This window comes from Ursus maritimus, unplaced genomic scaffold (assembly GCF_017311325.1).
Source record: "Ursus maritimus isolate PB19 unplaced genomic scaffold, ASM1731132v1 scaffold_2, whole genome shotgun sequence".
In the NCBI taxonomy this organism is placed as follows: Eukaryota; Metazoa; Chordata; class Mammalia; order Carnivora; family Ursidae; genus Ursus; species Ursus maritimus.
Window position 1 is genome coordinate 83,076,521 of NW_024424452.1, and position 21,078 is coordinate 83,097,598.

The 21,078-nt window shown below is 37.7% G+C and overlaps 1 protein-coding gene across 4 annotated transcripts in view; it reads right to left on the minus strand.

Moving 5' to 3' along the window:
* PLA2G4A (phospholipase A2 group IVA) overlaps nt 1-21,078 on the minus strand; it is a 153,444-nt gene that overhangs the window by 36,360 nt on the left and 96,006 nt on the right. For all 4 annotated transcript variants that reach the window (XM_008696933.2, XM_040636272.1, XM_040636273.1 and 1 more), the window contains 5 exons: nt 18,282-18,418; nt 10,084-10,306; nt 9,219-9,333; nt 2,874-3,011; nt 2,693-2,785 (listed from right to left, as the gene is read on the minus strand). In XM_008696933.2, the coding sequence (XP_008695155.1) occupies nt 2,693-2,785; nt 2,874-3,011; nt 9,219-9,333; nt 10,084-10,306; nt 18,282-18,418 (706 nt within the window). The remainder of the gene's footprint in view (nt 1-2,692; nt 2,786-2,873; nt 3,012-9,218; nt 9,334-10,083; nt 10,307-18,281; nt 18,419-21,078) is intronic.

Consider the following 21,078-nt stretch of genomic DNA (forward strand, 5'->3'; position numbering starts at 1 on the left):
CTTGGAGAAGTCTATGTATAACATTTAGTTTCCCCTTATTACTCTGCATATGTTTATTATACCTACATAAATGTCATATACGTGAACGACTGAGGGTATATAATGGAAGGCTTTTAAATGCTTGAGGTAGGCTGACTTTAATTTTTAGATTTATTTTACCGGCATGATTACACATATGAAATTCAATAAAAGATAATGTTCGTGGGCTAATATTATTTATTTCATTTCATAACTATTATAGAAAGTAGTTTTGTTGTATAGAAGAGGGGGTGTTAAGAAATGATCTGCTCTAGGTGTAGGCATGTATTTTAGCAGAACAAAATTTTCTTCCTGTAAGCATTTCTTTTCTTTTCTTTTCTCTCTTCTCCTTTCCTTTCTTTCTTTCTTTCTTTCTTTCTTTCTTTCTTTCTCTCTTTTTTGGGTCATATTATATACTCTCACTTAAGAAAACGGTTCACCAAAAAAAAAAAAGGTTCACCAAAACACTATCTTTTTTGTACAGATATTTTCAAGAGATGAATAGCTAAATATTTGAATGTATCTATTTTCCATCACTACAGTATAACATAGCTCCATCTGTCCAAAAGCACAGGTTGCTTACATTCAAAATTCCTTGAGAATGTAAAGAATTTCATTTAGAGTTATCAGATTATGGTCCAATTTACCATAATGTCTTTCTTCAGAAGGGAGGAAGCAAACACAGAAACCATCTCTGAGCACCCCATGAAGAGGTAGACTTTGGTCAACTGGTGGATGAAAGAGTCACCAGGCGTCTTCGGATTCCCCTCAGTCACCTCTCTGGTCTCATTTCTGGAAACCCTTACCTAATCTGAGGTAACACGCATCCTGCTGGCCGGTGGATCTCAAGTACACAATATTCCCCCTCAGTCTGACACACAGGACAAGTAAATAGGCTGCCAAACCACTGGCCCCAAAGGAAACATCTCACAATAAAGAATATTCTGAAGACTACTTAGTGTAAACACTCTCCTTTTCCTTGGCCTTCAGCCATTGTCTCACCCACCTCAGATCTGTTATTTCAGTCCTATTCTCTTCCTGCCATAGGAGAAGAAAATAACAAGTCCTAGGTTTATCTAGATTATTCAACAGAAAAGGAAGCCTCATAACATGTGCTCCGTCTGTCCTTTTTCTCTTTTCTTCTGAAATCTTCATAAAATTTTGAGAAGAGTTAGTTATTTCCATAAAATTAGAGTCATGAACAGGCTATTTATCCATGTGGGGTATAATGTTCCTTAAAAAAAAGTCAAGTCAGAGCATTTCAGCAATAGACACTTGGCCTCGTGGTTACTCTTGAGAGAATGGGGCTCTGTAGTTAAGGCTGGAGCAGGCTCCAAAGTTCCAGCTAGCTTGGCTGCTTGCTAACTGAGTGCTGCTCAGAGGACAGGAGCAGGTTCAAGCACAAAGTGCTTTCTTTATTGTTTTTATTTTTATTTTAACATCGTTGGTGCTAGTGCAATCATAAGATCACTTCTCCATGACTTATGAAGAACTACCCAAAAATACAAATGATATATAGAAGAAAATGTCAAGGACTTGGAAAATTGCTGTGCCCTTAATATCAATATCAAATAGCTAAAATCGATTTTGCAGGAGGAATGATAACACTACTTAGAAGCCAATCTGTAGTGTATTAATTAATGTTACAACTGTGGGGGGCGTTGCATATAAAGCTTAATTAAATCAACTGTCACTGCCTGGAAAAACTAAGGGCAGCTTGTCAAAAAAAAAAAAAAATCCTACATTAAGTTTTGTACATGCAAGTATTCTTCAAATGAATTGATTGTTGAAAAAGTCATTTATGTTCTTCTGTGAACATAGTTGTGTGATACTTCACGGTCAGAGAAGAGGTAGTAGGTAGTTAGTATGCTGATAATCGGCAGGACCGTCCTCCCCAGTCCCCGCCGGGCTGGCCCCACAATCAGATTTAGCACATTCACTGCTGCTTCCCACAACCAGTCTAAATAGCCATAAGGGAACAGGGGCAAGGGGGTTGGGGGACGCTGGATGTATGTTTCATTTTGTTTGCTTTGAGTCAAACTTACTCATCGGCGAAAACCAATGCTCCTGTCATTAACCTTATAACCAAGGAAAACCACGGGTCCTCAGTTGAGTCTCCTTTTTCAAGTTTTGTAAATATTATAATTTATTATGGGTCATGGCGTTAGATTTAAAGAAAATCATTAGTGTTAATTTATTAGATGTAATTTGAAATATCATTTCCTCCGTTTTCGTATGACTTAGCTATAGGAAGCTAACAGACTAGTGAGTTAGTCATTAAGAGGTAGGCGAGCCGGCAAGCATGAATTTAAGTATCACACTGTGTTCAACTGCTGACGAATCCAATCTCTGAAAAGCAAACCCTATTGATAAAAGGAGTATTCTCTAATGTGAGCAGTATGTTTAGATATATAATGACTAAGAGGAATGAAGACGCTCCAGTTAAAACTTATTCTTAGGAATCAATAGTTCTTACGAATTTCAAAACCTCAGTGTCAGAGTCCTAAGAAGTAATATACAGATGATTCTTGGGAAATACTTAGGTTGATTTAACTAAGTTATTGGTAACTTTAGAACAACTACAATCTTAACGGTGATTTAATTGTCTATATAGGTGTGTTAAAATTTATCAATTTAGCACAGTATGATCAACAGAAACATGTTTTAATAATACCTAATTCTTCCTCCATTGTAGAACCTTTATTTTGTGAGCCAGAAACTCCCAAGACTCTGTTGAACAATATAGAAAAGGCACTGCCCCAGACACCTACAATAAAGCAGAAATGGAGAATAACTTAGAATGCACTGAGATTTACAACAGTCAAGGAAACAAATGGTAGATTTTGATCACTTACCCATTAAGAAATGCAAGGGGTTTTCTTCGTATTTCTTCACAACTGTTCCCATAAAAAATTTGCTTCCAAATAAGTCAGGAGCCATAAAAGTACCATATTTAGCCATGCCAATCTCATATGGGCTAAATTCAACCCAATCTGAAAGCATTTTAAAAAAGTGCAATCCGTTAAAGGAAAATACTACAGAAATGTGCACAAAGATCGCTTCCAACAATGCCTTGATCATTTTCATTTATTTAAAATATTTTTAAAAAATTAACCGAATGCCTATTATGTATATAGCACTGTATAGAAGTTGGGGGAAAACAGCTTATTGAGATGAAAACACAAAAGGATCCCTTCCAATTTGTACAAACTGAGTATCTTTTGCATTTAAAAGCTCAGACATCTTTTATGAAGTCCATCTTAATCCTAAAGAATGGAAAACAGAAAACTGCAAACTCAGATGTAAAATCCATGAAGGAGATAGAAGAAATTAAACTCTGATAACACAAGCAGATTATGAAATGGAAGAAAGTATTTTCTAACATTTGCCTTTTCTTCCTCTTTCTTTAATTTTGTTTATTAATCATTCTTGTGACTCAAAATTATAATGCAAAGTTTTACGTTGAGTGTCTTAAGAAATACATGGTAATAGGGTCAAGAGAGCATACTTTCTGGGAGTTGAGGCTATGGAGCCAGACCCCTGGGTTCAAATTCATTTTGCTCCTCACCAACTATTCAAGCTTTGGCAGATTACTTGTGTTCTTTGTGTTTTAGTTCCTTAATCTATAGAACATGAATAAAATCAGGAGATTGTAGAATTGTTGTGAAAATCTAATGGGTATAGAAATGTAAAGAACTTAGAAGAGGGCATAGCACATTTCAATCACTCTACAAATGGTAGCCACTATTAGATTTCATATATATCCATGACTATCACTGTGTCTAATGATGCATCCAAAAAGAATTCCTGGTTTCTGATTCCTGCTTCCCACACTTGCTACCCTCGTTCCTCCACTTCCTGGTAAATGGTACTACTTTGCAGATATTCATACCACTATTCATACTTTATCCTTAACAGTTCTTTTCCGTTTATATCTTACATACAAAAACTCAAGTTCTGTAGGCTCTCTTATCGGATATGGTTAGAAACAGGCTGCTTATCTATTTGTCCACCATGGGCCACCATCCATTTATACCCTACTGGTACAAGCTGCCATACTCTCTTTCCTGGATCTCCACAATAGTCTTGTAAAACATCTCTTCTCTATTCCCCTGCTTTCTTTTTGATACTTGTAGCAAGAACGAATTTTTAAAAACAGAAATCCCAGCACACTAATGACAGCTGAAAACTTTCCAACAGCTTCCCTTTACACTGAACATAAAACTGTGGTCAACAAGGCTTCATGATGGTCTTGCTGGTGCTCCCTGACCTCATGTCCTAACCAATCTCCCATTATGTTAGTCTTGTTCTTTCTGCTTCAGCCACACAAGTCTTCTTAATGTTCCTCAAAGAGAAAGCTCCATGACACCTCAGTGCCTTTATGCTTGCTATTGCCTTATGCAATTACAAGGCTTGCTCCTTCTTAACCTTTAGTTCAAGGTCCAATTTCATTGGCCACTTTCTGTAAAGTCCCACAACCATCCACCCTTGCTTAACCTGTAACCCTCTGCTCTTCTTTAACCCCCCTCCCTTCTGAAATCATTCCATGCCTATCCAAACAATCCAAAATCCAAGGAACCCAAAAATCCACAAACTTTTCTGCTGTTCATTTGGTGGTAAAGTCTGACCTGAATTCATTCAGCAGAGAAAAGTCTTGAAATGATGTGAGGTTTAATTTTTATTTATCTCACTAAATACGAATATTGACACATCCTATTAATCGCTCTTTTTGACTATGAGATCTGAGGGCGATATTATGTAACATACAATGTAAGTATTTTTTTAACTTTAAAATCTAAAATATTCTGAATTCCAAGACATCTATCCCCAAAGTTTTAGAAAAGGGACCGTGGATGTATATTTATTGTTTACCTCAGTGGCAGATCGTAACGCTCTACTTTTGTCAAGGAAGTTATGAAATCACGGTTGGGATGAGAACACATTATAATTCATTTCCAATCAAAGCCAAGTGGTGCATACACCTTTCATCAGAAAGTGGTGTGTTTTATAATGATTTACATGCAGTTAGCGAGATATGACTAGCAATGAATCACAGGTTGCTAGGAAAATTCTGTATCACTACAAGTAATTTCCCATCTCTGAATTTTATCCCCTTATCTTGGGTACTGAAACACAATGATTTCTCGAGTAATGTCTTCTTTATTCATGCTCTGGTGTGCACACAGGAATTACATTCTCAAGGTAAGCTTGCTCTCTAGTCCTTACTGAAGGACTCACCATAGCAGTATGTGACTATTATTCTTTTTGCTGTTGACTCACACATTTCAAATTGAGCCTTTCTCTTGTACCCCCATCTGCTCGTTTCCAGCTTCCTCTTGCGCATTTACACTCAGACACACTGTCATCACATCCCACTGTGTTTACCTGGAAAGGAACTCATCATCCTTCCTCCCAGTCTAGCTTACCTGTTTCCGTAAACCACGCTCTTATAGCCCCAAAAAGGAATTTTAAATAATTCAGTTTAAAAAACTGAAACCCCTCTTTTACTCACTCATATCAAACCCATTCGTTACCACCTCTCGCTGGTAACCTTTGGGCTTTTTATATCCACCTTCATCTCTTCTTATCAGGATCTCCCTGGTTCCAGGACCTTATTACAAAAGCACAGTGATAGGCTGCTTCCCGTTTCTTTCCTTGCTAATCTACACCCACATGAATCACCAAAATACTTTTTTCCCCCAAACACACTACTTAAACAATTTTATGGCGCTGCCCCAAAACACCAAATATTTCCCATTATCATCATAATTGAATAAAAAGATTTCTGTCTGGAATTCAAATCTTTCTATAACTTGACACTAAGAGTTTTCCCAAATGTACCACCTACCTTCACCAACTCATACTAAGGCTAGTTTCCTTTTACTGCTCTCCAAAACCTACTTTCGGCTTCCCTTCTGAAAATTTTCTCATGCTATTTCACACAAAGAGCACTATTTACCTCCCCTGACAGTCCTTTCCATGTTCAACTGAAGACTGACTCTGTCACCCACATGAAGTCTTTCTTATGACTGTACTAAATCTCTACGATATCTTACTCTATGTCAGTTCTACACACTTTAAGAGATCATAATATTGTATGTGTATGGCTCACTCGTTTTCCATGTTTTATTTTTGTCTTTTTTTTTAAGTTTTTCTTGTTCTTTTTAAAATTTTTTTTAAAGATTTTTATTTATTTATTTGACAGAGAGATACAGCAAGAGAGGGAACACAAGCAGGGGGAGTGGGAGAGGGAGAAGCAGGCTTCCCTCTGAGCAGGGAGCCCGAGGCGGGGCGCTCGATCCCAGGACCTTGGAATCATGACCTGAGCGGAAGGCAGACGCTTAATGACTGCGCCACCCAGGCGCCCCTATTTTTGTCTTGTTAATGGGATTGTAACTTTTCTGAAGAATAATACTATGTATTTACTCTTACAGTATCTGTCAAAGAATTTAACACGACGCTGAGTCCATAAGTTGTGCTCAATAAATGTGATTTACTGACCAACGGAAATGTAAAAATGAAAGCACTGTAGTGAAGTGAAGGAGTCAAAAAATATTTAACAGTTTAAACAACTATTGTTTATTTGTTTAAAATCTTCAAAAGAGGAAAATGTTTAAAACTACTCTAAAGGGAAGAAAAACATTCTCTGATATTGTGGAAATAAAGTTGATAAAAACTTCTGTAAGCTAAGATAATTTGGTTCTTTGACTTTTAAAAATATTATTCAGATAATTTTTCAACTCCCCGCCCCCCGAATATCCATTTTTAATCTAAGCAAACTTTAAAGGAATTAAGTATAGACATATCTCTTTTTTCCCCCCCTCAATAACCCAAGCTACTTGAAGCTTCGTAACATAACACCTTTGAATCTCTTATCTGGGTGCAAGATCCAAATAACTAAAGCTGGATGGCTTTGTCCAGCTCTGTTGGAAGAGACAGCTTTGAACCTTCTTATCGTAACAGCTTAACAATGAAGGTTAATGGTGTCTCTCTCATCCCCGTAACAGCATCGCAGTGAGGCAGATGGCCCAAATCAGACACATCAAGGTCAAAAGGTACATAGACCAGCCTTTCCCACTCTAGCTGAACCCAAAACATTCACTTGCTCTTTAATGATTGTGGTCGGATTTTTCCACTGAGAATGGCTACTGCTTCAAAGTTCAGAATATAAAAAGATGACTCTTAAAATGTCATAACAATCATAACAATAGTAACGACACTATATTTTATGTCTCTTTATGATGTTCCATCTTCTGCCTACCTCATGTGATTGTCTTAATAGCTCCGTAAGATACACCTGATGTTTATTAATATCCTTTTTTTTTTAATAATGAGGAAAATCGGAATCAGAGAGATAAATGACCCGCCTAAGGTATTTCAGCTTAGAAATAAGACAAGGCTTCCAAATTAGTCTAGTGCTTGTTTGACCATATCATAATGGTTTTGGGGTAAAATGGCTTATTTGGCTAGGCACAGATTCGACTAGCATACTAGTAGGATTTATCAACCTATCTGCAAACATTCCAAGACCTCACAAAACAATAGCTATAGGAAAGCAAAAAACCAAAACCAGTCTCATCATGGCACTTACTTTTCTTATATGAATAAATTTCAATTCTCCCTATGAACTTCATTACAATCGAGACCTTGCTCCTTATTTCTGCAGAGCACGCATGGTTACTCCACATCCCTAACGTATGCCTTCTCCCTATCCAGTAACTAAATTTGCCTTTCATATATAAACCTATTGATAGCTAAGATCCAGACCTCTGATTTCTCATACAGCTTTCAGACAGCACTAAATTTTGAAGATTTCCTTAAATTAAGTTGGGCCTGCCACTGTTTTATGTAAGTTGCGTACTTTCTATCATTTTTTTTAGAGAAACATATGACAGGCTCATTTTTATTTAACGGATATAGAAACAGACTAAAAGATGTCACTTGGTCAAGGAACAATGCATAGTCATTTCTTTCGCCTTAACTTCTTTAATAATGATTGTAAATTTCCCAGATTATACGGTCTGATAGAATGGGGACAATATACTGTGGTGGGGGAGGGGAGTTCATGCTCAGCACCTGGCTTACTACATTCTACATAGTCGGTAACCAGAGAAGCCAACATTCTTATAAAACAAAGGATTTTCAAGAACAAATCTCAGCTCTGCTACTTACCTTCTGTGTGGCAATGTGCAAATCATTTAATCTTTCTGAGGTTTTGGGGTTTTTTTTTTCTTCTATGAAACAGAGCTAAAAATACCTCACTTCCTGAGTTGTAGTAAAAGTTGAATAAGATAATAAATATGGTAAGTGATTTCTGAACCATCAGCACGATGAACATTTTAGTCAATATAACTGGTAAGCATTTGAATGGACGAATTGCAGGTGTACTGCTTTTTATAAATAATTCAAAATTCTTGCCTGAGAGTAGTCAGTTGAAAAAAAATGAGACTTTGTAAAATTACAAAAGGATTCTGGATATAGATCTGTTAATTTACATGCCATTCACAATGACTTTTTTTTTTAAGCTCATGGTGTGACTGATTTCACTAAGGTCCTTTTCCTAAAATTACAGTGAACCCTACCAGCTAATAGTGAGACATGTTTCCACACTGCAGATTAGGACTGCCAAAGGCCCCCAGAGGCATGAGATCACACGTTCTGAGAGCGCCCAGCAAGAAGCAAAGCTGCAGAAGAAACAGATATTTACGTTTGAGATTTAACAAAATGAGGCATTTTGTTCACCAGCTGCCACAAGTACAGACTAGTAGTTTCTAAGTGCTGTATTAGAAAAATTACAACAGTGCTTGGAATGATAAATGTATATTGTGTTATCTAATTTAATGAAAATATAAGCAGTAAGCAAAAGAATATGCATTGCCTAGAAGCACCAGGCACACTGTTTTGCTAAAAGTCCTTGAGAAATGAGTAACTAAAGTTGAGGAGATAATAGTCATGACTTTTTTATAGTTTCTATTTCACTAATTTAAATGAAGATATATTAGTAACTACTTTCATGGAATATTCTCTACAACCAGAAAATCATCTAGCTTAATATTTCTTGTATCTTCGAATGTTTTCATGTTACAGAAAATACATGAAAACAGACAACTAAAATTGCTTAGGAACCTCCTCTAATGAAAATCATGAGAAACCGTGGCTCAAAGGTTCGTGGAAATGTTTCGAAAGAGGAAATTACATACCTGCAAACATTAGCTCTGAAACATCAGGTTTGACATGGAGACAGGTGAAGAGAGGTAAAGGACATTGACCGGAACTGACTTTTTCCTTCAAACTACTCAAGGTAGTGTTCATTCTCTGTCCACAGAAGAAATAAAGAAATGGTTTTAAATATAGAAACAAACACAGATAGAAAGCTATTTAAATTAGGACTTCCAATCAAGACACTTAAAATGTTTATACTAAAAATAAGTCTTATTTTTTCCAGAAATCTCTGGGTCCTAATAAACAACAAAAGTAAGCTCCTGGGAGGTAATTTTCTTCAATTCTAAAAACAACCACAACCCTAAAGGCTACATCTACACTGGAGCTGAAGACCAACTTGGCAGCTATGAAAATATGAAGAAAGAACTTGGGGCCCGGATTCCCTGGCACCAACTCTATCTCCCCGACTTTATCTTCCGATGAAAGGTCACACTGTAGTCATGTGTCAAATGGGCTTTTTCCATGTGACTCACTCCCTTTTCTGACTCTCTTTTAGGCAACTTCCATATTTCCCCTACCATTAAAATATTACTTGAACTCATCTCCTGATTTAAAAAGACAGCCATTGGGGCGCGGGGTGGGGGAGTGGGCAGTTGAGGGTTAAAATGTGTATTTTTCCAAAGAAGAAGAATACAAAAGTACTTCACTACTATCAAAACTATTACGCAGAATGAGTAAGCGATAACTGGCAATGTAGTGTTATGTCTGGCAGGGAGTATGTGCTCGGTACACATCAGTTGAGTCAAGGGACTTGTACAAAATATATCATTTTGTTTTATTAAAACATTATGATAGACAAGGTCTACTTGCATTAAAAGGACTGTAGGCTGAGTCACAGCTTACATTGTGAATTAGTGTTTCTCCTATTAGCATCCCAAAGATATCGGTAAAGGTGACAGGTTGTCCAGAGCTTTTCTTCTTCCACAGAGACTCAACATATCTTTTAACTTTCTGTGGTGTGAGAAGTAAAAGGGGGTTGTGGCTGACATTTTTCATTAGCTCTTCATTAATCTCCTCTGGCCCTTTCTCTGGAAAATCAGGGTGAGAATATAGGGTTGACATGTACCTGTAAAGAAAACGAAAGATGATTAGTGAAGAGAAAGAGCATTACCTGGTAGTCTCCAAAGAAGGCAGGGACTCTGCCATAAAAAAAAAAAAAAAAAAGGTAGAAATAGTTGGTTAACTTAATTATCTGATTGAAGATATTAATCCATTGAAGGAAAGAATGTATCGATCAGAAAGGACCTGGTTTACAATGGAGGCAAAGTCAAAAAGAGGTCTCAGAAAAACAGTGGATTTCTCATGCGGAAGCCAGAGAGGAGGCTGCCCGACCAGACTTACGGTGCCCTGTCTAGCCTCCGGGAATGGGTAATCCCTATTAGACTATCAGAGATCGATGAACACAACACGTTTGAGTCATGTAAATAAACTGACTTGTCTGGATGTAATACTAGTCAAGTAATCTGATAATTTCACTTCCCATAATGATTATCTACAGGTGGGAAATGTGCTAACTAACCTATTCCGAATGCCTAATTTCCCTGACAAATGTGGTTTTTTTGTTTGTTTTGTCCATTGTAAACTGGGCAGAATCCTAAGTCTTGCCAATTGTAGGTCTCAGAATTTCTGCGCATCCAAATCTGATGGTGAAATCCTGGAGAGAGAGAAGTCTTTAAGGGAAATGCTCTCTTGTGGAGATTCTTGGCCACTAGCCATGTGACCACTTCGAACGAAACTGGAAATCGGTAAATACTACCTTGGTGTTTGATATTTAGACAATAAACATTCAGTTACCACCCTCCTTCCTGTGCGCCAATATCTCCAGTATTGTAGCTCTCCATGCTGAATATGAAGCATGACTTTACGTATCTGTCTCCCTTACTAAATTATGACCTCCTGCAGGGAAAACTTGGCTTATTCATCCTCTCTAGCCTCAATGACTAGCAAATGCATGTCATGTGGAAAGCACAGTTTTTTGAACTATTGAACCGAGAGAACAAAATAATAAAAGAAATAAATACCCACCACGTCATCGTACCTAAGAGTGTATAAAATAGCACATAGTTTAATCTCCTGTTTCCTTGACATTCAGATAAAAATGCCTATTATAATGATTTATCCTTCCTTTAGGGAGAGGAAAAAACTAACCTTTAATGGGTCCCTGCCATGCTCTAGGCCTGTGCTGGTTAACCGAGCATAAGCTGTTGCCTTGAAGACTTGCAATACCTTCCAAATCTTCTAAGAGAGGATTGATGAGTTTAAACAAATGTTCAAAGTTCCCCAATAATAACAGAACTAGAATTTAAAATGTGTCCTCTCCCCTGATAGGTTTTATTGTTTTTTTTTTAATCTTTTATCTAAGATTTCAGTTCTTAGAGACCAAACTATTTCAACTTTACATTAAATTCGAATTTTTTTTATTGGATTCAGAGTTCTTTGGAGACAAACTGAGAATAATTATAAGTCAACAAATGGAGACTGATTAGAGACCTAAAATGGAACACATGCTCTGAAAAAAAAATTTTTTTTAAATGAAAGTTCTTAAAAGATCTTTATTACATAAATTGGATTCCTAATATTTCCCCAAAACTTGTGATAAAGATAAATAAAAAAGATTTTACTCTGAACTCAAGCCTGGTATAATTACCAAATATTTATAAAAAATACAGCTTTGATTCTTTGAGAGATACAGGGTCCATCCATTCCTGTAGTTATTCCAACGTCTAGCACATGATTCATTCACATCAACAAGGACCTGACTTTCTGGACCTCATCATTCTTTTCAATAATTGCACACACTGATGGAATGTATTGGTTTACATTCAAGAACATAAAAAAATAGGAAAACAAAACATCTTTTTGAGCCTCTGAGTGGTTGGTTCTGGAACTATTCAGGATATATTCCATTCTTTTGAGAACACTAACCAGTTCTTTACTGGTCTTACTAACAAGAATAATTTCTACCTCCATGGACCATTGGCTTGCCCTTAACTTATTAAAAATTATATTATGTCACTATACATAGTTTGGATTTTACCTTGGATTTTATTTATTTTTTATTTTTTCTTAATATTTTGTTTATTTATTTGACAGATAGAGAGAGCACAGCAGGGGGAGCAAAGGGCAGAGGGAGAGGGAGAAGCAGGCTCCCCAAGCAGGGAGCCCAATGCGGGGCTCGATCCCAGGACCCTGGGATCATGACCTGAGCCGAAGGCAGATGCTTCACCGACCGAGACATGTAGGTGCCCCTTTCCTTGGATTTTAAAAAGCTTAAACCCAACCCTGTGTTTCATGCTTCTCAGAGCTCTAGGTTATAGCATGAATTTTTAATTGAATTTCTAGTTACATATTTACTTATTTTCACTTCTATCTTTATTGAATGCAATCCAGTTTTACTTTATAATAAGATATATTAAATCCTTTCCTTAATGAAGCTGGGTAAAAATAAGGAAAAGAACCAAACACTTAATGTCAGTAGAAATCAATTTGGCTGCAAAATGATTTTTTAAAAAGGTAGGTAAGAAGGAAATAATATGACCATTCTGCTGTTGGACGTTGTCATTTCCAAATGTTCAGCAGAATAATTTAATTACTCAAAGCTCATAGACATTATTTAAGACGTCCCTTCTCATCTAAATTTAGCTGGTCTTTAAATGAACCAACTTATGATTGTAATAAGTACCTCTGCCCCATGAACTGCCTCCAGCAAGATCCGAAGACCCTTGTCTTCTCTTCCCTTCTTCCCAATGTTGACCATTGGCTTTAGATCAAGCAAATCCTCCCTCTGGGGTTGGAGGATTGCTCAAAGCTAGGACTTGTGCCACAGCTTCAGAGGTAGATTTTTTCCAGTGGTCAAAATATATATGGATGTCAGCCCAATTCTCTCTTTTTGTTCCATGTAGAATGGTTGCAGGCCATTTCTGCCCTCTGAAGGTTGAAGTAAACCTCACTCACTTGGGGGAATCTCTCTCTCCCGTTTTTCCTCTCTCATTCTTTCCCTATCGTGAAGCAATTGGCTTGAGGATACAAGTCAGAGACCTAGAATACCTCAACCACTGGCACCGGGATAATGTTCTCCACTTGTTCAGCATTTATGACACCATATTCCTTAGAATTCGCGAGTTTGACTTGGACAGACCTTTCGTGATGTCATTGTGGTGACATCTAAAACCTGAGTTTTTGCTTTGGTGAAGTGAAGGATGGAGTGATAGGTAATGGCCAGTTTTCTTTAAGTAGCTTCAGCTATTACTAGTTTCTGCGGACGTGCAAGCTATCACTCCATAGCTTGCAACTCCATAGTTAAGCTTTATTTCACTCCAATTTGCAACTCCATTGTTAGCCTTAATTTTCATCTCTTTACCAATGCATTACTCTTAATTATGCCAATCAAGTTTCTAACTAAGTGTCTTAGACATAGCAGGGCCTCTATAAATAGTTAATGAATGAATGAAAGGATCCTCAGCTTATTTCTCTATAAATCTGAAAATATCTGCCTCTAATTTTTCAACATATTTATACAATCGGACACATTATTCTCTCTATATGAATGCATTTAGGCTAAGTGTGAAATTTTAACAGCTAAATCATGTCAAAAGTCCACAAGGAGGGGTGCCTGGATGGCTCAGATGGTTGAACAACTGTCCCACTCATGGTTTTGGTTCAGGTCATGAGCTCAGGACCATGAGACTGAGGCCCTTGTGGGCTCCATGCTTAGTTTGGAGTCTGCTTCTCCCTCTCCGTCCCCATCTTCCCCCAACCCCCTCCCATGCGTGCAAGTGCTCACATGCGTGGGCACGTGGGCTCTCTCTCAAATACATAAATAAATAAATAAATAAATAAATAAATAAATAAATAAATAAAATCTTTAAAAAAAAATTCCACAAGGAATTATCAGTGCAATCCCTTCTTCCAAACACATAGGCCATGTTTTAAAATATCAGTGCCTGGCCTCCAAGGACTTGCCAAATCAGCATCTTCACGGATAGATATACAATTTCTATGCTTAAAAAAGTGTCAAAAGCAAGTCTCAAAAGCAACGAAAATTTGGAGTAACTTGAAAAGACCCTGACCCTTGTGAAGTGAATAGCCTAAAACTCTAAAGAAATCTCTAGATTCATTTCCCCCTCAAAACACAGTTACTTAGGCAAATCTTCCTTCGTTTAGTCATTAAATATGTTGTAAGTTGGAGAGACCCACTAGCGAACAAGACAAGCACAGTCCCCTGCCCCAAACAACATATTTTTTCTAACTTACATCTTGATCTTTTAGTCTATCACTTCTTATGTGGCAACGTCTCCTAAAATTGTTTCGTTTTTCAGCATGGCAGGAATTCTTCAGACTGTGGAACTGAAAGTCCTCTTTCTTGAATTCCATTTTAGTCAGTTTAATGAATTGAGCCCCGTTGTTATAGATGTAGAGCTGCTCTCATTTCTCTTTAGATGGTACTGCCATACAAACATGGCAGTCAAGAGCCCATAACCCCTCAGGATTCTACATGAAGCTGTGGTGGGGAAGAGAGCTGTGCTGACTGGTTGGCTAATACTTACACGCAATGAATAACAAGTATCATCCAAAAATAATTTCAGAAATAATCACACTAAAGGTAGTGACAGTTACAAGGGAAGCCTTTGTCCTACATAAAATTCTCTTTTGTGATCACAGAAAACTTTTTGGGAGGTCCAGGGCTTCTCCAAATATTTCCGTATTACCTCATTTGTGCCAAGTAATGGTCATGTGTCAGCAGAATATAAAAACTTACACAAGAGTGTAATTTGTTTATCCAAGTCTTTCCGAATTCCTTCCTTTGAACTTTCTTACCTTCTCACCTATACTTTTCAAGAGAAAATGCACATGAATCATCCTGACCAACTTTTCTTCTGTCTCAGGAAGTATCTCTTCTCTCCACGATGAACAGCTTTCACTGGTGCTTTTTATCTTGTCCTGTCCTGTCTTGGTCTGAATCTTTTTCTATCCATGAACCATCTATTTCTTTATCTTCCATCTATCTTCCTACAGTTTTCTTTACCTCAGACTTCTACACAAATGTCCAAGTTTCTTAAATTCTGAAAACAAAACCAAACCAAGATGCTTCCCTGAGTCCTATATTCCCTTTCTTGAAAGAACAAACAGATGCTAGTAGGTTTACCTACCCACCTTTCTCCCTTTCATCTTCTAGTCACTTCTTATTTGCAATTTCATGATCAAAAGTGCTCTTTATTTACTTCAGTGATTCTTGCTAAAACCACTAAAGATTTCCAAATCCAGTTCTAAGCTAAGCTGTTCACAGACATTTTGTTCTATTAAAAGACCCACTACTTCTTGAAATACTCTCCACCCTTGACCTCTGGGTCATCTTTTACTTGATTCTCCTCTCCGACAGCTACTTTGTATTGTCCAGTAGGGATGTCTTTCCTTTTTTGGTCCATTAACTTTTGGGATGTTCTAGAGTTCCATGAACTAAATTACTGGTGGTAATAACTGAAGCGGTAGAAGTTGGTGAAATTGCCAAGGGGGCAGTGTGTGATGTAACAGAGCAAAAGGGAGGCCCTGGAGGAAAGCTCACGTTAAGGAGCAAAGCAATGAAAATAGAAAAGACAGTATGGAGGACAGAGCAGTCAGAGAGGATGAAATAAAAACCAAAAGGCAGGGGCGCCTGGGTGGCACAGCGGTTGAGCATCTGTCTTCGGCTCAGGGCGTGATCCCGGCGTTACGGGATCGAGCCCCACGTCAGGCTCCTCCACTATGAGCCTGCTTCTTCCTCTCCCACTCCCCCTGCTTGTGTTCCCTCTCTCGCTGGCAGTCTCTATCTCTGTCAAATAAATAAATAAAAATCTTAAAAAAAAAAAAAATGACAACTCCAATTATAAAAAAAAAAAAAAAAACCAAAAGGCAGAGGAGGAGGGATTTGAAAGAGGGACAGTTACAGTGTGAAATGTCTCAACTCCCAACCTCATCCTCCTGGACTCCACCAAAGAATCAAGGAGGAAAAGAACTTCAAAAGACACCATTCTATTTGGAAATTAGGTGGTTCTGAGTGAAAATCAATTGTAAGGATTTTAGGAGTGAATGGCCTTGAAGGAAATGGAATAAGTAAGAGAAGGTTAATCTTGAGGGAATTAGACAATGAAAGAGCAGAAGTTTATGTACATATAAATGTGTGGCCTGTGATATTTAAATAATTAGCCTGTAACATTTAAAATTCTCTGACTTGCATTTTGCAGGACTTGTTTTTGGAACCCTGACAGGAGAATATAAGATGTTGCCCCAAACCCATAACCAAAGCAATGACTGCAGCTCTAATTAAGCCTAAACACACACTATTATACCCTCAAATCAGCCCCCGAATTCACACCTGCTCTGTCTTTATTAGATGACTTTAAAAAGTAAGCTTCTTACAAAGTATTAGTCAGTGATGGACCACAGGAATCTAACAAATAGTGAATTCAGAGCAAGAAAACCACTCGAAGAGTAATAACAAAACGCTTGAGTAGCCAAATTAATCTAAGGGTCCAAGTTTTTCCACCATATTACTCATTCAACAGGCAGGTGCCTGCTCTTTCCTTCAAGGGAAAGAATAATGATGGGCTACACCCTTCTTTCAAAAGAGATAAATCATTTTGAGGGTATGTACAAAGAAGGTGGTAACCATCATCCCAAGTTTTTGTTTCTTAAAGAATCTGATTCCAAATAGTTAAGAAACTATAGATTCTTTATATGTGAATCTCTATGTAGAACACGTGGCTGTCCAAGAGAAGGTTATGGTTTAGTTCCAAGAATCCTAGACGAGGGGATCAAAAGCCCGACTTCACGTGCTAGTTCTGCTAGTGATCTTGGACAAATCCCTTGGCTTCTGAGTCATAGTTTCTTTAGTTGAAAAATGAAAAAACTCAGATCTGTCTCACAGGATGAGAAGGTACAGAAATCTTCAAATGCTAGACATCTATAATACAATATTATGATAGATGAACTTTACTATGGCTGACTGATTAAAAAGACTTGTAAGTCAAAGTCAGACATTTTGTAATAAGGTGACACTCATGGTTGAGAGACATCTGAGGAAGAGCTAATATTTGATTATCAGTGTGCTTCTGTGGGTTAGGCAAACTAAAAAGTACATAGTAGATTCTCTGAACGTGTTTCACAAATGTTTGTGAAAAGGCAAATCTACAGTGGACAAATATTTTATGTACGAAGTTTTACGTCTCTATCCAATATAGCTATGCTTAAATGCATAAAAAGGATTAATTTCATAATTAGATGAGAATCAGTGAGACTTATTCCATCTCTGCGTTCGAAAAGTTGTTTTTCTTCTACATACTAAGGTATCTTGCATTTCATTCTATTTGCCCTAGAGAAGAAAATGAATACCTAGTGAATCATGTAGACTTAGACACGATTGCTGAAAGATTACAAATCAGCAAATTATAGGAAGATTAAATTAATTATGGGTGGAGCATGTTATTTCACCTCTGTGATATTTATACAGGATTTCAATTGATCTATTTTTTAATTTTAGGTTTAACTACATTTTAAGTTACAGATAGGCTTAGCGGGAGTAAATTTGACAAGAGTATCATTAAGAATGAATTTGCCTTAAAAAACATTTTTAAAGGGGCGCCTCGGTGGCGCAGTCCTTAAGTGTCTGCCTTTGGCTCAGGGCATGATCCCAGCGATCCGGGATCAAGCCCCACATCAGGCTCCTCCGTTGGGAGCCTGCTTCTTCCTCTCCCACTCCCCCTGCTTGTGTTCTCTCTCTCGCTGGCTGTCTGTCTCTGTCAAACAAATAAATAAAATCTTAAAAAAACATTTTTTTTAAGAAGCAAATTATTGTATCAAGCTGAAACACTTCAGTAATTTGAAGTTAAGGTTCAATTTTTTTTCCAGATTATATAAAGAATTCTTTAAAAAAAAATTTTTTTTTATTATGCTATGTTAGTCCCCAAGGTTCAATTTTCTAAATCCTCCTTGCTTTTCTAAGGTTCCAGGTAGATAAATGCTAAATCTTTAGCATGATATAACTAAGGTTTACAGTGTGGACTAACCATGTGGAGCCAGAAAGCCCAGCAATGTAGGTAGCACAATCTAAAATTCCCGCTTCATACAGCGCCTTGATCACACCTGAGAATCCGACCATGGCTCGGAACCCTCCACCGGAGCCCAGGATGGCCACCACAGGCACCTGGAGTGAGAAACACAGAGATCATTTGTAAAGTCATAAAATATATTCCCCTCTTAGTTTTCATGTTATCTGTTCCACATTTGGTAATAAAGAATTGTAAGTTCACTCCTACCTTGATGATATCTAATTTTTTTTAAATGTTTCATATAAGAAAATTAAGAATTAATGTCTATTAGAAAGCAGATGTTACTAAAATACCAGCTAACTCTACTTAGAAATAAAAACAACCATAACTCTGTATTTGCTTGACCCTTTGCAGGGTTTGGCTTACTTCTGGGTGCACTTTTTCGGGGGGATTCACTCAAAAATCTTGTAAAGTGAGCAAAAATGTCTTTGCTCATTTTGTAGACGTAAGTTCTAAAATGCTGATATTACTTGTGAAAGATCTATGTGCTGGTAGTCTGGAGTTAGGTAAGCACCGTGCCTTCCTGGCCCAGAATTCTTACTGCTCCTTTATGCTGACTCATTTCAAAATGTACACTATTATTCAAACGATTAAAAGAGATAAGATCTCCAAAATCTATTTATTCTTTAATCTATTACATAAATTTGACTGAGTGATCTCTATCTTTCAGGCATCACAGATAGATCCGGGGAATATAGTTTATTTAAGTGAGGCAGAAATGTAATAATAATTATGACAATATGGGCACTTGGTGGCTCAGTTGATTAAGTGTCTGCCTTCAGCTCAGGTCATAATCCCAGAGTCCTGGGATCAAGTCCTAGGTCGGGTTCCCTGCTCAGTGTGGAGTCTGCTTCTCCCTCTCCCGTTATCCCTCTTTCTCTCTCAAATAAATAAAATCTTAAAAAAATAATAATCACGACAATAATAAAAATAGGGATGATGACATTTGTTGAGCTCTTACTACCTGGTAGGAAATGTTCTTAGCACTTCACAGAAATTGTCTCATTTATTTACTTAATTTTATTTTTTAAAGATTTTATTTATTTTTTTGAGAGATGGCGCACAAGTGGGGGGAGGGGCAGAGGGAGAGGGAGAAGTAGACTCCCCATTGAGCAGGGAGCCCGATGTGGGGCTCAATCCCAGGACCCTGAGATCATGACCTGAGCCAAAGGCAGACGCTTAACCGACAGAGCCACCCAAGCGCCTCAGAAATTGTCTCATTGAATCTTCACAAAATCTCTATGAAGCGCGTATTTTATAGGTGAGGAACCAAGGCACTTGGAAGCAAGGCCCTGAAGACTTGTTCAGGGTCATGCAACCAGTAAATAGCAGTCAGGAGTTAAACCCCAAGCTCCTATATCCAGGCTCCTGCTCATATGCCTTCCTAAAATAAAGGGCTACGGGCTAGGAGTACAGGAGGTCCAGAAGGTGTGGTCAGTTCCAATCAGAGAAATTGGAAGTGTAGAGAAAGCTTCATAAATAAAAAAGAAATCTGAGTTTAATTTTAAAGATGCACAGTTATTCAATAGGGAGGGACGAGGGCGGGGAAGGAGGCCGTTCTGGAAATGGAAGCAACATGAGTCAACCAAGAGTTTTTGCAGGAGAGAAGAAAGGCTGTCTGCAACGTGACTAAAATACAAGTGTTTGTTTGGAGAGGGAGAGATTGTCATTTTCTTTGTGGTCCTGAACCATGATTGCTCAAGAGAGCTGGTGGTTTGTCTATACCCTAGGGCACAACTCTCAAAGTGTACACAGCTGTCTGGGTGTCCACAAGGTCGAAACTATTTTCATGAAAAAAGTAAGTTGTTTGCCTTTATTCATTCTCATTCCTTCATGAGTCTATGACGGAGTTTTCTAGAAATTATAGGATGTGTGATATAGCAAGAGATTGAATTCAAAAGCAGATACAAGAATCTAGCTGCCTTCTGTTAAGTCAAACAATAAAGATACTCGTAAAAATGTAAAACAGGGCTGCCCTTCTCACTTTTTTTGGTTCTTGAAAATATGGTTATTTTCATAAAATGTCATTGATATGAACATGACAAGGACTTACTTAAAATAAATACACATTTTAATAAGTTTTCTCAGTTTTCATTTTTCATATGGTAGATATTCATAGATATAACCCAGATAAATGAAATCTCTTAAAAGTTGTTAATATTTTTTGAGTATAATGGATTTCTGAAACCAAAATTTATAACCACTGCTCCAGAATATCAGGCATGTGGTGAGTACAATCAACCTTTCAGGAAAATTCTGAGGCTGTTGAGGATAAGGCAGGGGGAGACAAACAAGGGAGTAAGGAGTGGATGGATGGAAATATTTACTGGACAGACAGAGGCTGATGGGGAAGAATGGTCAGCTTGCCGGGGAGAAAGGGCATCATTTGTTTGATGTGTTTCCCAATAATAACTATTAGCAAAAGAAAATATGAGATAGGGGCGCCTGGGTGGCACAGCGGTTAAGTGTCTGCCTTTGGCTCAGGGCGTGATCCCGGCGATCTGGGATCGAGCCCCACATCAGGCTCTTCTGCTATGAGCCTGCTTCTTCCTCTCCCACTCCCCCTGCTTGTGTTCCCTCTCTCGCTGGCTGTCTCTATCTCTGTCGAATAAATAAATAAAATCTTAAAAAAAAAAAAAAAAGAAAATATGAGATAGAAGACTGAGCAAAGATGGAGCCAAGACATTAGATCACGAAGGAATTCAAAGTTTTATAAGAAACAAACTGAAGAAAGAAATCACCATGGATGGAAGAG